This window comes from Gossypium raimondii, chromosome 10, assembly GCF_025698545.1.
Source record: "Gossypium raimondii isolate GPD5lz chromosome 10, ASM2569854v1, whole genome shotgun sequence".
NCBI lineage: Eukaryota > Viridiplantae > Streptophyta > Magnoliopsida > Malvales > Malvaceae > Gossypium > Gossypium raimondii.
In genome coordinates, this window is record NC_068574.1 from 42,515,949 (window position 1) to 42,529,364 (window position 13,416).

Here is a 13,416-nt window from a genome sequence, read left to right on the forward strand (position 1 = left end):
GGATATATTTAAAAATGCTTACTTATCTTATTTGTTTCAGTGCACCATTGGCATCCACTCCTGTATGGGAACGGGATTTTAGTTCCTCCGAGGAGTTGATTACAGAATTTTGTCGAGAATGCAGGATAGTTCGTAAAGGTAGTTTTTAAAATATCCAGTTAGCTATGATGAAATTTTGTTCTTTCCTTATAAATGTAAAAGCAGGAATTGCCTAGAGACATATAAGACCCAAATAGCTTCTTATATGTTTTATTTGTATTTTTTTGTAAAGGTATATTCACTATTGATTTTGTTTTGTGCTGCTTATTTCCTAGGGTGGAATGGGGATCTAAAAAATGCAATGAAAGATGGAAAACCAATTATAATCAAGGTGTGGCTTTTTTGATTGCTGATTACTTTCTTTTTGCCAACATCCTACTCATTCTCTATCCCTGTGACTTTGTGCATATGCTTCTTTCTTTCTTTTATCTTTTGTGGTCAATGCTGATGTCATTTCACCTTAATGTGCTCAAGAATTAACACTTTGATATGTTCATGCCTATAGAGTACACTATGTTTTGATTTTTTGTGGTTCATATTAATTATTTCTTTGCATTGATTCATCTACTTTAATTAGATACTTTGGTGCTATCTTGAAAATAAAACCAAACAGTTCCATAAAAATACATTATCTGGAAGTATATCTTTGGTATTATAGCAATTGGGCATGAAAGGGTGTCGCACAGCTTGCACATTCAAATAAGCATAGAGTCTAGCTAACCATGATGTTCTATTAATGTTACTATTAATGTCCTTAATCACTGATGTTATTTTCTAATACTTTTAGTGTGTATTGTATACTTGTACTCATGTATCTGTGTGGATATGCATACTGTCCGATATAGGTATATATATTTCTTTTTTTTCTTTTTTTAAGTTTTTCATGTGTTTGGAGAGTTATTATATATTGTATAAGTATATATATTGTCCTTAGTCTCTTTGATGTTTGGCATTTTATGTTTTAATTGTGGGTATTGATTTTTATTTATTGTCTTTATAATTACTACTTAATTTTTGTGTGTTTTAAATATATATATATATATACATTGATTGGAGACCACTTGTTTTACATTTGTTTCTCTTTACTAGATAATGTTTTAGTTTGCATGGTGCCTTTAGTTTTAGTGAATTTTAAAACGTTAAAGAAAGTCAACGGGATAATTAACCAAAGCTTCGTTACATCTATGCTTGTTTAATTTCACTTTTATGAATGTTGGGACTAGAAAATTTTAGCATATGGTAGGGTTTATGGCTTTATGAACTTATGCTTTTAGGTATTGCAGGTTCATTTTGATTGGTTTGTTTGATTTTTAGGCAAATCAAAGAATTAAAAACTCCAATGAGATGAATGTTTAGATTTTTTTTTTTAAAGTTATATTGTGAATTAAACTCCAATGAGATCAACGTTTAGATGAATGTTTGGATTGGGGGCATAATTAAACTTTATGGTTGAGGCTGACATGATTCTCTCTTTGTAACAGGTCAATGAGTTCAAGTCTATAGAAAAGTTTAAAATTTTCAATACAAACAATTTGTAAGTCATATTGCCTTAACATGTTAGAATTGTTTGTTTGGCTTAGTACTAATAATCAATGTTACAGGTGGGTCAACCTAAATGCTATCAAAAGGCTTGTGGAAGCTGATGCACTCAAGATGGAGATCATTCCAAACCCGAAGGTTTGTATCACTTTCTTACAATGTCGTCTCTGGTGGATTTCTAATTTCTAAACTATAAAATTGGTTGCAGGAGGTCAATGGAATCAAGGTTCTTCAATCGAAACTGCAATTGTGCAAGCAATTAGGGTATAAAATTGTACCAATTATGGTTATGATGTATTAAAATGTAAAAAGATCTGTCTAACCATGTGTTTTCCTTACATGATTAAGTCCTTTTGATCATGTTATTGGTATCAACGTACCTCGATCACAATTCCTTATACGTCTTGTTCATGAATTTCCATTTTAATACGTCTTCAAATTAAATTATACATTTCTAAATTCGATTTGTGGTTTTTTTATAATATTTTATTTTTTTATTTTTTATGACCTTTAGCGGCGTTTGTGGTTATTAGCGGCGATTGTGGGTAAAGCGCCGCTAAAGATCATATTCTTTAGCGGCGTTTGTGGGTAAAGCGCCGCAAAAGAACATGATCTTTAGCGGCGTTTTTTCTCATAAACGCCGCAAAAGTTAGCAACGATGTCAATAGCGGCATTTTTTGCGACAATAGTGAAAACGCCGCTAAAAGCCTGTTTTGGTGTGTGCATACTTTATTACTAAGCACACAACTGTATTCTAAATATATGGTTTTCACACGCATGCATATGTAATAAAATTTTTAATATTATATAAAAGAATTTAATTAAACACCTGTTTCCTTATGGCTATATACATTTTTATTTGATCGCGCACCTTTTAAGAAATTTAAAAGAAAAATTATTGGATTTAGAATTTATTTTTTATAACAAACATAAAAGAATTTGCAATCATTTAGATATAAGATTAAAAAAATTGTTGTTAATACCAAATAAGATTAAAACAATAAACAGAGTTGGATTTGAATCCAATTCTTTTTGCAAAAATCAAAATGTTGATTAGAGGAAGTTATCCCCGCGTGTAGCGCAGCCATTGAAGGGTTAGGGGAAGTTGAAGTTGAAAATCCTGTTGATTGTGTAATTTGCTTGGTAGCTTGCGTGGATCAGATTTTGGATAAAAAAATTTATATTTTCGTTTCACTCAAATTCAATTTAAATAAATTTAAAATGTCTTATATTTAATTATTAAATATGTAAAATATTAAATAAAAAATGTTAGAATTCAAAAAAAAAAAGGGAAAAAAATTGTTAATAAATTATACAAAAATTTTGTCAACTATAGGAGTTGTTGACTAACATGAGTAGCTCAAGTTTTCATTCCAGTTACTTAAAGAATTGTTTGAAATATAGTTTTTTTTTTTAATAATCTTATTATAAGTTCTAATCATATATGTTCGTTTTGACACAATGTTTAGAACTACTCATATTCCCTCCCGACCTATAAATAGTAGATAATGCGTTTCAACGCACTCAAATCCATATTCTCCTATATTGATAACAATACCTATGCCAATCGAATTAAGATTTAATAGGCAATTGTTTAAAATATAATTGTCATATTTGATTGAATGCTGAAAAGTCGGGTGACTAGAATCAAACGCGGGTAATCTATATTATCAAAAAAATCATTTTAATTACTCAATTTATATGGTAATGAATTATTACAGTAACTCTACAAAGATTCTTTTTAAAAAATGATAATTTATTTAGTGAAAATGAACATTCCTTGAAAAACAATTGAAAATTGATAATTTATAGATAAACGTATTTACGAATGAAATTAGATTGGATAAAAGTGAAATGTATTTTCTAAAGTCATATTAATATTGTAAGTAAAAAGTCGTATTAATATTTCATACTTGATGGGTTGAACTTGGGAAAAACTTACTATTAATATATTAGAAATTTTGTATCTATTTTATTATTGAAGTACATAAATGTATATTTATTTATAACATGATTAATTAAGTTGGTGTCACGAGTAAACTTGAAATCAGCTAAATCGAGAAAATTATTTCAAAGCCCTTTTAATAAAGGATCGAATATTTATAAATAGAGTTTAAATATTTTTTTCCTTTCACCCACATAATTTTTAATTATAAATTTTTTTGATGAAAGAGATCTCAATTTAGACTTAAAAAATTAAAATAATATCTTAAATTTATCAAATATCACTTAAGAATTCCTGGGTTTAAGATGAAAATCTTTTGATAAATTATTTTATAAAATTATAAGAAGAAATAGTTAAAATTAATCATGTATCCATGTTGAATAATTCATCACATACTTTCAAATCCTACTAACAAAAAAAAAACTATTAATTTCCACAATATTGACATGTCCAATAGCATAACTCATACAATCAGTTGTAGACTTAAAATTCAACAACATTATTAGTCTCATTTTCCAAACTATCACTTGAAAACTAAAAAAACAAATGTTTCATTACTAGCTTTTTTAGCTTATTTGAATATACAAAACATTAATAAAGAAGCCCTTTTCCTGAACTAAGCCTCTCAACTCCATCCTTATGGCATCTAAGGTTCCTACAACATAAGAAAACCAAGTAATCTCTTATTCTTTCTTTATCTCGTTTGAACACAGTATTTATCTCAAAAGTAGGGGAAATGTTCATTAAGATGAGATTATTACCTGTTGATGAGCAGCATATTTAAGTTTGAACCTCTCTACGTAATCGAGTTGAATAAAGCTTGTACCTAATGGAACAAAGCTTGATAACAACATCACTCATGTCCATACGCTCACTTGGTGATTCAAAAGAACAAGCAAGTCCTATATCAAGTATAGAAGTCAAGCACCAAAAATGTCTATCATTTCTCAAGTTGTTCCCACTAAGAATAATGTCGGCAATTGTTCCTCTTCTGACTCTCTCTTGAAGTAAAATGGGATCTATAATCTCGATCATTCGTTCAGGCAAAGCTGCCTCAACAAAGTTGCGAATACTTAAACCTTCTTTGAACCTTTCATCGGTTGGCCTTTTTCCGGTAAACGTCTCCAACAAAAGGATACCATAGCTATACACGTCACCTTTTGTTAACAACTCGCTTCCCATGCCATATTCTGCAATTAAATCATCACAAATTATATACAAAAATAATTTCAGAGAAAGCTATAGAATATTTAAAAAATTGATTTTAGGTTGTATGTTTTGCTTTTAAATAATGGAAGAAATGAACCAAGTGAACTGACCTGGTGGAGCATAACCAACAGTTCCTCTTAACCCAGGGGAGCTTGACTGATTAGTAGAATAGTTAAGCTTGTCTCCAAAAAAGATTTTTGCTAAGCCAAAGTCACTTATATGACCAACCATTTCCTCATCGAGTAGAATATTGCTTGGCTTGATATCACAATGAATGATCGATGTTTCGCCATGATGGTGCAGATATTCTAGTGCATGGGCAACATCTATGGCCACATTAACTCTTTGAAAGAAGTTCAATTTTCTCGTTGTCTCCAATTCATGCATGCCAGTAGATCGATGCAGCCAGTCCCCTAAGCTTCCATTTTCCATGAACTCATAAACCAAGGCTTTAAAATCATTGCCTTGATAATCGAAACCTGAAATGGCTGTTAATACCTTGACCAGATTTCGGTGTCGAATGTGCTTCAAGGCCTCACATTCAGCCAAGAAGCTCCTAGAAGCTCCCCGATTCAGAAGATTAAACACCTTACTGCAATAAATGCTCCATTTTCTTCAAGAACACCTTTGTATACAAAGCCAAAACTTCCTGAACCAACCAAATTTTGCATGGAGAATCCGTTAGTTGCCCTTAGGATGCTTAGGTATGATAACTGTAGAAGCGAATTTTCTGCACAAGTTGTTGTCGGTTGTTGCTCTTTCTTCTTTCTAAACCTCATGATGAGGACAAAAAACGGTATCGAACTCACTCCTAAAACCACAACAACAACTGCAATTATTAATCTAAGGGAAGTGTTTGAAGATGTTTTCGAGTTACATCTTAGCAAGTGTAACTCAGGGATGCCTCCACAAAGCTTATTGTTTCCCTCAACAAATGTAGCACTTGCATTCTTAAAGACTCCTTCACTTAGTATCACTCCCTCAAAATCATTGAAAGAAAGATTTAAGTACTTTAATGCCCTAAAACTCACAAGAAATTCCGGAACCCGACCTGAAAGATTATTGTTAGATACGTCCAGTGCCTCAAGACCTCTCAATGAACTCAAAGACAAAGGAATGGGCCCTTCAAACAAGTTGCCATCCAAGAACAACTTCTCTAGGCTTACACAGTTACCAAGTTTGTTTGGAAGTAAACCAGATAACCTGTTTTGGGAAACATGGAATTCACTTAGATGTTTTAGTTGTTCTACTGCCACAGGAAGGTCACCAGTCAAATTGCTTGACGATAAGTCTAGTGAAATGGACATTGATGGTAGTCCAAGTATTTGTGGGGGTATTGGTCCACCAAGGTTGTTATGAGAAAGACCCATTTCAAGCAAATTTTGGCATTCACCTAAACTTGAAGGAAGGTTGCCCTGAAGATTGTTAAAATCTAAAGCAAGGGTTAACATTGTTAAGTTTCCAATAGAATAAGGAATAGTCCCATTGAGAAAATTTAAACGAGCATCAAATATCGTTAGCTTTTGAAGCCTCCCAATATCAATAGGAATGGGACCTGATAGTTGATTTTGACTTATACCTAGCACCTCCAAATTGATGAGATTTCCAATGCCATTAGGAATTCTTCCCCATATTTTGTTCTCTTCCATTACTAAATGTAAGAGGGTGGTAGAAAAATTGCTAATGCATTCCGGAAATACCCCTCCAAAATTATTTTCACTTAGAACTAGCACTTCTAGTTTGGTATTATTGACTAAAGTGCAAAGAAAGTGCAAGTCACCTTCTCCCCCATGTCCCAAATGGTTTGCATCTAGGAGCATTGCAAAGAGTTTATCCAACTTTTCTAAAGAAGGCACATCTCCATCTAGTCTATTACCCTCAAATTGTAGTATATTCAGATTTGAGGCGTTGGATATTGAAACAGGGATTTTTCCAGATATTTGGTTTTCTCTTACAGAAAAGAAATTAACATATGGCATAGTAATTGCTAAGTCAGAAGGCAGAGTACCTTGAATCTTGTTTCCCCCTATGGAAAAGATTATAATATTGGATAGGTTGAACATTGCGACAGGAACAGTACCAGATATTGCATTATCATCTATTGAGAAATATGAAAGATCTGTCAGTTGTTCAAGAGCTTCAGGTATAATCCCACTTAATGAATTTCTTGTCAAAGCAAGTGTCTCCAGAGATGACAAGTTTCCCAACGATGGTGGGATACTCCCTCTCAAACTATTGTAGGCAAAACTCAAGTATTTCAAGTTTGACAAGAGACCCAGGAAAGTAGGTATTTCTCCTGTTAACTGGTTGCCTTCTATTTCAACTTATGTGAGCTTAAAACAACCAGATAAATTGGAAGGAATTTCACCACTAATGGAGTTATTGGTGAGTATTAATATTTCCAATCTTCTCAAACGATCAATTTCTCTAGGAATCTGGTTGTAGAAGTTGTTGCCCGCAAGACTGAACTCCCTGAGAAAGCTCAAATTTCCTATATATGGTGATAAAGATCCTGTGAGTTTCAGGTATTCCAATTCCAACTTGGTGACTCTTTGATGCCTGCGACCGCAAGTAACACCATGCCAGTGGCAAAAGTGAATGGAACTATTCCAGGACTCCATAACTTTAAGTTGATCTCCGATTATCTTTGATTTGAAATGGAGTAAAGCTTGTCGATCAATGTCATTTCCTCTAACTACAGGGCTTGCTAAACCAAGCAAGTTAAGACCCGGCAAGCTGAAGAATGACAGAAGAATTATGACTTCAATGTAAACAAGGAAACGAGAGTTGGACGCTACCATATGCTTTCTTGATAGCTCCATCAACTTGAATCAGTTTCTTATTTGATGAGATTGGTTTGTATTTGAGAGTAGTTTGTTCATCAACAACAACTAGAGTGCAATATATGCAGTTTTTGAACTTTGATATTATCCTGTTCCATCTCCCGTTAATTGGTTTAAGTTTTGTAACTTTGAAAGTCATGTGGCTACAATTTGCGTGGGCCTGCTTTAGATGCGTCTACTATGGTCAATACTTTAATCAATAAATAAGTCGTATTTGCTATTTTCTAAATGCCATCAATCAACGTGAAGGAAACGTTGTAAAAGGAAGACATTAGACATATTGCCCCAATGACTAAGCTTAAGCTGTGAAGTTTTAATAGACACCAAGGATTGTTCCATAAAGAAAGTCATATTACCTCAATGACTAAGCCATATGAGAAGACGAAACGTAAGACATAGATATGTTTTCACCCCTTCAGTGAAAGATAGTAATTCAAAGCTGAATGTTCATTAAGCAGTGATTGTTTTTCTTGTTTTATCATTTAGCTGTAATTTAAAGCTTAATTTTACTAAGCAATAATTGATGCACTTCCCCTCCACCTTCTACGTTTAACTTTTATCAATCTTTCTTGTGTAGAAAATGATAGAAGGCGACTTGAAGTAAACGCTGGATTCTATGGAGGAAATAATTATATTTGGAGCCCCACAGTGACAATTCTTTGTGGGAAAAAATTTAAGTTTTGATTTCTAAAGTCACAATGCCATTTTTCAAGCAATAAATCAAACATAATAGTGTTAAAATCCATTTATCTATAATTACATCAATCAAAATAAGTTAGAGATCTTTTCAAATTGTATTTTGCCTCATTTACTAAAAAAATGTAAATTAGTTCATATATGCTAGATCCAAAAGTAAAATAGACTTTTGTTTAAATTTTCATCAATTTCTATGGTTATAAATTGTTCATTGCATATCAAGATGAGCTATACGTGACATGTCACGTATCATTATTTAGTTACCCGTCAATCACGTTAATTTTTAACAATACAAATTAATAAAATTGTTAATAGAGATAATCAATTTACTTACCATTTCAAAATGAAATGTAAAGCAAAAGCTAATTATTGAAGTTAAAACCAAATTAAGAAACTTTTGGAAAAATGGAAATTGGGAAAGTTCTCACAACAGTTTTAATATTTTTATAATATAATAATATATGACTATATGAGATTTTTGGTAACGAGGGAAATCAAAGTTAACCTTGAAATGAAGGCCTAATTTGGTACGTCAAAACAAAGAGGCTTATTTTTCAAATTGATAGGTGTGTTATTGTGAATAATATCACGATTTATTTCTAATTTTAATTTCAATAAAAATTATTTTTATTTTTATTTTATTTTTATTTTTAAATTTATATTTTATCAAATTATTTCAAAATAGATAGAAAAATTAATGTTTGTTAATTTTATTTACGTAGTATTCACATGGCGATCTATATGTATGTTACAATAGCAATTAATTTTTAAAAAATTTAAAACTTTAATTTTAATATTTTTAAAATTCTTTCTTTTGAATTTTAATATTTAAAAAATAATTAATTGTTGGCATGACATCCACATAAATAAAATTTTATTTATTATTGATTTAATAAATAATACAAATTAAAAAATAAAATATTAAATGAATGATTAAAATAATTTGTTTTTTATAAAGCTGAAAGGATGAAAATAAGTATTTAGGGCTGATATGAATTTGGAGCATTGGGAAATAGGTTGTCCATCGCTTATAAAGTGGTAGGTGGGACAAAAGGGCTAGTCAAAGAATGAAATTGGGGAAAGTTAATATTTAAGAAAGGAAAGGAAGGGTGGTTTGATGAGTTATTAATTTTTTTTTTTGTGAACTAGTAAATCACAATAATAGGATAAAGCTCGAACAATAAACGTGACTAGTACAACTCGAATTCAGGTTCCATTTGGAGCAATGAACACCCTTAACTATCAGGCCATCATATGAGGTTCTATTAATTAAATTTTGGACTCGTAAGCCACGTTAAAGGAACAAGTCTTATAAAAAAGAAGCAGGACCATCCAAACATTGACGAGATGATAAGGGAAAATAGCCTGTGCGGGGGATTATAGATGTACTACTCGGTGGTAATGCAAACTAGGCCACCTCAAACTAGGGTTGAGCATAGAAATCGAGAAAATCGTAAAACCGATTCGAACTATTTGGTTTGGTTCGAGATTTGTATTATTGGATTCGATTCGATTTCAAGATATGTTATCATTCAAACTGCACAATTTGATTCAGGTTTTGTTTTTCTAGATAGGTATCATTTTATTCAAATCAGACCAAATGAAAAGAAAAATCTATCTTTAAAGAAATAGCTCCAATAGAATAATAAATTGAAACATAATTCTAATTTTAGGAAAATAATTTATTAAATTTTATAATATTTTATTTATAAAAGAAATCATTTTTCACAAGTTGTCAATTATATATATTTGATAGCTATGAATATAATTGATTATATGTCATATTATTATGAGTCTGTTATAACAAATTAAAAGCTAGCAACTAATTAAACTAATTAAATGAAATGACATAGAAAATCAGTAGTTGTATGAATGATTTATGTATTAGCTTTTCTTTTAACAACTTTGAATTATTTATCAATTTAATAGCTTAACTTAAAATGATCTTTTAAATTGTTTTATTGATAATTATGATATTAATTTAATTATTTAATTCATTTTATAAATATATAAATGGATCTAAAGCATGTACTATTATTGTTGTGAAAAAATAAAGAATTGCAATATTATATTTTTGGGCCCAAAATGATATAGTTTATTACAAACCCAAATTTGCTAAAATTATCGAATTAAACCGAATCGTAATTTATGATTTCAGATATTTCGATTTTTATTCAATATAGTTTCGATTTTAAAATTTTAAAACTAAATGGAACGATGCAATTCAATTTTTGTCCAAAAATCAAACTGAACCAAATACACCCCTACCTTGAACTTTAAACGGAAAGCACACCTTCGGAGCATCATGTCTATTGCTGCTCCATTAAAGAAGCAGATGAGAAGGAAGTCATAGATGCTAAGGGTGATGACCTTCTCGTAGTCTCAGCCATCATAGCCTCGTTCCAGATGAAGAGAATCCTCATGAGCACAGGGAGTTCAATCGACATTCTAGCGGCTAAGGCTTTTTGCTAGATGGGCCTAAAAGATCAGCACTTAAAAAACCTAACCTGATCTATAGCTTCAACCAAACGATTGTAGTGAAAGGCTTGATCATCCTGTCGAAAACATTGGGTGACGACAAGCACATAGTCACAAAGATGATCGAGTTTCTAATTGTGGATCATTCAACCAGTTACATCCCTATCTTTGGCAAGCAAAAACAATACATTAAAAATAAATTAAATCCAAGGTTATCTAAATCGAGCCAATTGGACTACAAACGAATTAGAGTATCGATCCAATAAGAGGTAAAACACTGATTGATTCGCAAACCAATACAATCTGTTTAATTCAAACAAAAAAAATCAGTTGAACCAATTTTTATCATTTTTATTTTAATTTACTTTAAATCAATTAGAACCAATTGATAAGATTATTTCGAAGTCGATTCAACCTTTACCTTAACCATTTCTACCCTAACCATTTCTTGATCAAATCAACCCAACTGGTCCGTGCAGTCCAATTTGGATAACTTTGAGTTTTAATTATTTTTAAAGTTTTTAAATATTTTTTTTATTTTTTAGGAGTTCTCTTTTTTCATAAAATTTTTAAAATATATATTATTTAAATTTTTATGCTTTTATTTACAATATGAAAAAAATTAAAATTTTTATCTACTTTTTAAAGTTTTAAAGGGTAATGACCAAATTGACAAAAAAAACCTAAATTTTAAAGGCTAAAAATTTATTTTACATTTGACATCATGACATCATTAACTTTATCGATAAAATTAAATGGAAGGACAAAGATTTTTAAATAAAAAAAATACAAGGTCCTAATGTCTCAAAATTAAATAATAGGGACTAAATTTTAAATTTCAAAATAGTACAAGAAACTTTAGCATATTTAAACCAAATTAAATATTTCTTTAATCACGAATTTAGCAAACAATTGAATATCATGAATGCTGCTTTATGTGGTGTCTAAGCTATAAATGATTCATGGCTCTGAGAGGTTCATTTCTGGGGATGACAGGACTCAAATATTACTTCAAATGACCAAGCCAGGCACCAAAATGCCAGTTTCAGTTTACATGGACGCCTAAGCCTAACAAATCTACTAATTAGCATGCTAATTCAACATGTAGATGTCTCAAAATTTACAAGCAACAAAAGCAGTAATATCTAAATCACTACATACATTACAATTTACGCATAATAGTTCGGTCCTGGAACTCATTGTACAAGCCCAAATTTACTCGGGGCCCAATATGGTCCAAATAAAACCAACCCAATACCCACCTAGACCTAACCCAAAATCAGCCCAATAGTAAAAACCCTAGCCCAAACCATAATAGAAAAAAAAAACAAAAAAAAACCTAGCCTCCATAACCCTAGCCGCCGCTCTAGCCTCTGTCATGCCTACCACTGTTGCCTACAGCACACCAACTCCACCTGCTTCACCACCCACTTGCACCTGCAAAAGAAGAAAAGACAGCATAGAAAAATAAAGAAAGAAAACTCTGTAAAATGGTTATATAAGCCATGAAAAATTATTGTAAAATGGAGGATTTTTGGAATGAAAAAAAAAGAACAAATATATCAATAAAAAAGATCCCGAAGGTTTACTTCTACCATTTATTTTTATTTTTATTTTATTCTACTTTTTATATAGTTTTTACAAACGAAAATAAAACAAAAAAAAGCAGAAAAAGAAGAGGTTTTACCTATTTTCGGCGGTGGTGGAACACGAAGGGTTCGCTAGTTTTTTCTTTCTTTCTTTTCTTCGTTCTTCGAATTTTGGGGATCCTTAGGGCCATTTTAACCCCAAATATTGGCTCTACTCGAGAAGAGGAACAAAAGGGGCAGTTAGGTTTTTTCAGACATCATGGACGGCGGCTGCCGCCGGTGACCATGCTGCCATGGTGAACAGTCGAATCCTGGCCGGTTTACGGGAGAGAGAGAGAGCTTGAGAGAGTTTTTTTAGAGTTTTTTTTTAAATGAATGGTGAAGAATGAAATTTTTTAAAAAAAATTAACTTAAATAGAGCCTTGAAACAGCATCGTTTTGGGCTTGGGCACCAATAGCTAAAATGGAGCCGTTTTGCTTCAAGACCAGGATCGACCTGACCCGCACAGAGAGGATCCGCGTGTTTTGATAATTGGGTTATTTACCCATTTGGTCCTTCCGCCTTTTTGGGGTGTTTTAATCTAGTCCTATTTGCACTTTTTATATTTTATAAATTTTGCCCTAAAATTTTTTAATATTTTCAATTTAGTCCCGCGTCATCTGAAGGGACACGTGTCTCAATAATTGGGATATTTTCTTATTTAGCCCTTGAGCACTTTCGTGCCTTATATTTTAGTCCTTCTTGTGCTTTTTCATTTCTAATTTCGTCCTTAAAATCTTGTTTATTTTCAATTTAATCCTCAACTTGCTATTTTAGTTATTTTCCTGTTAAATTAATTAGTTTTTAGCATTATTAATATTGTTATATTGCATTAGTATTATATCATTAGCATTGTATCATTATTATTTATTATATTCCTATATTCACTTATTTAAATTTGAAATACATTTATCCTATTGTATATTGATTATTATTATTTGCTTATACATATTCTTTTATTTCAAACTTTATCATATATATATACATACATATACCTTTTATATTTGATAATTTCAAAATGTATATGTACATACATAT

General features: G+C 31.2%; 1 protein-coding gene across 2 annotated transcripts; it reads right to left on the reverse strand.

Annotated features, from left to right (window-relative positions):
• Window positions 1-3,964: 3,964 nt before the first annotated feature.
• On the reverse strand, window positions 3,965-7,629 carry LOC105775104 (probable LRR receptor-like serine/threonine-protein kinase At3g47570). 2 transcript variants are annotated; one of them, XM_052622748.1, is made up of 3 exons: window positions 4,843-7,629; window positions 4,285-4,713; window positions 3,965-4,178 (listed from the first exon to the last, which is right to left on the reverse strand). In XM_052622748.1, the coding sequence occupies exons 1-2, from the start codon at window positions 5,162-5,164 to the stop codon at window positions 4,304-4,306; spliced, it is 732 nt and encodes a 243-aa protein (XP_052478708.1). In that variant the 5' UTR covers window positions 5,165-7,629; the 3' UTR covers window positions 3,965-4,178; window positions 4,285-4,303. Both variants share the same exon structure in this region; 1 of them encodes a protein (XP_052478708.1).
• Window positions 7,630-13,416: the final 5,787 nt, after the last annotated feature.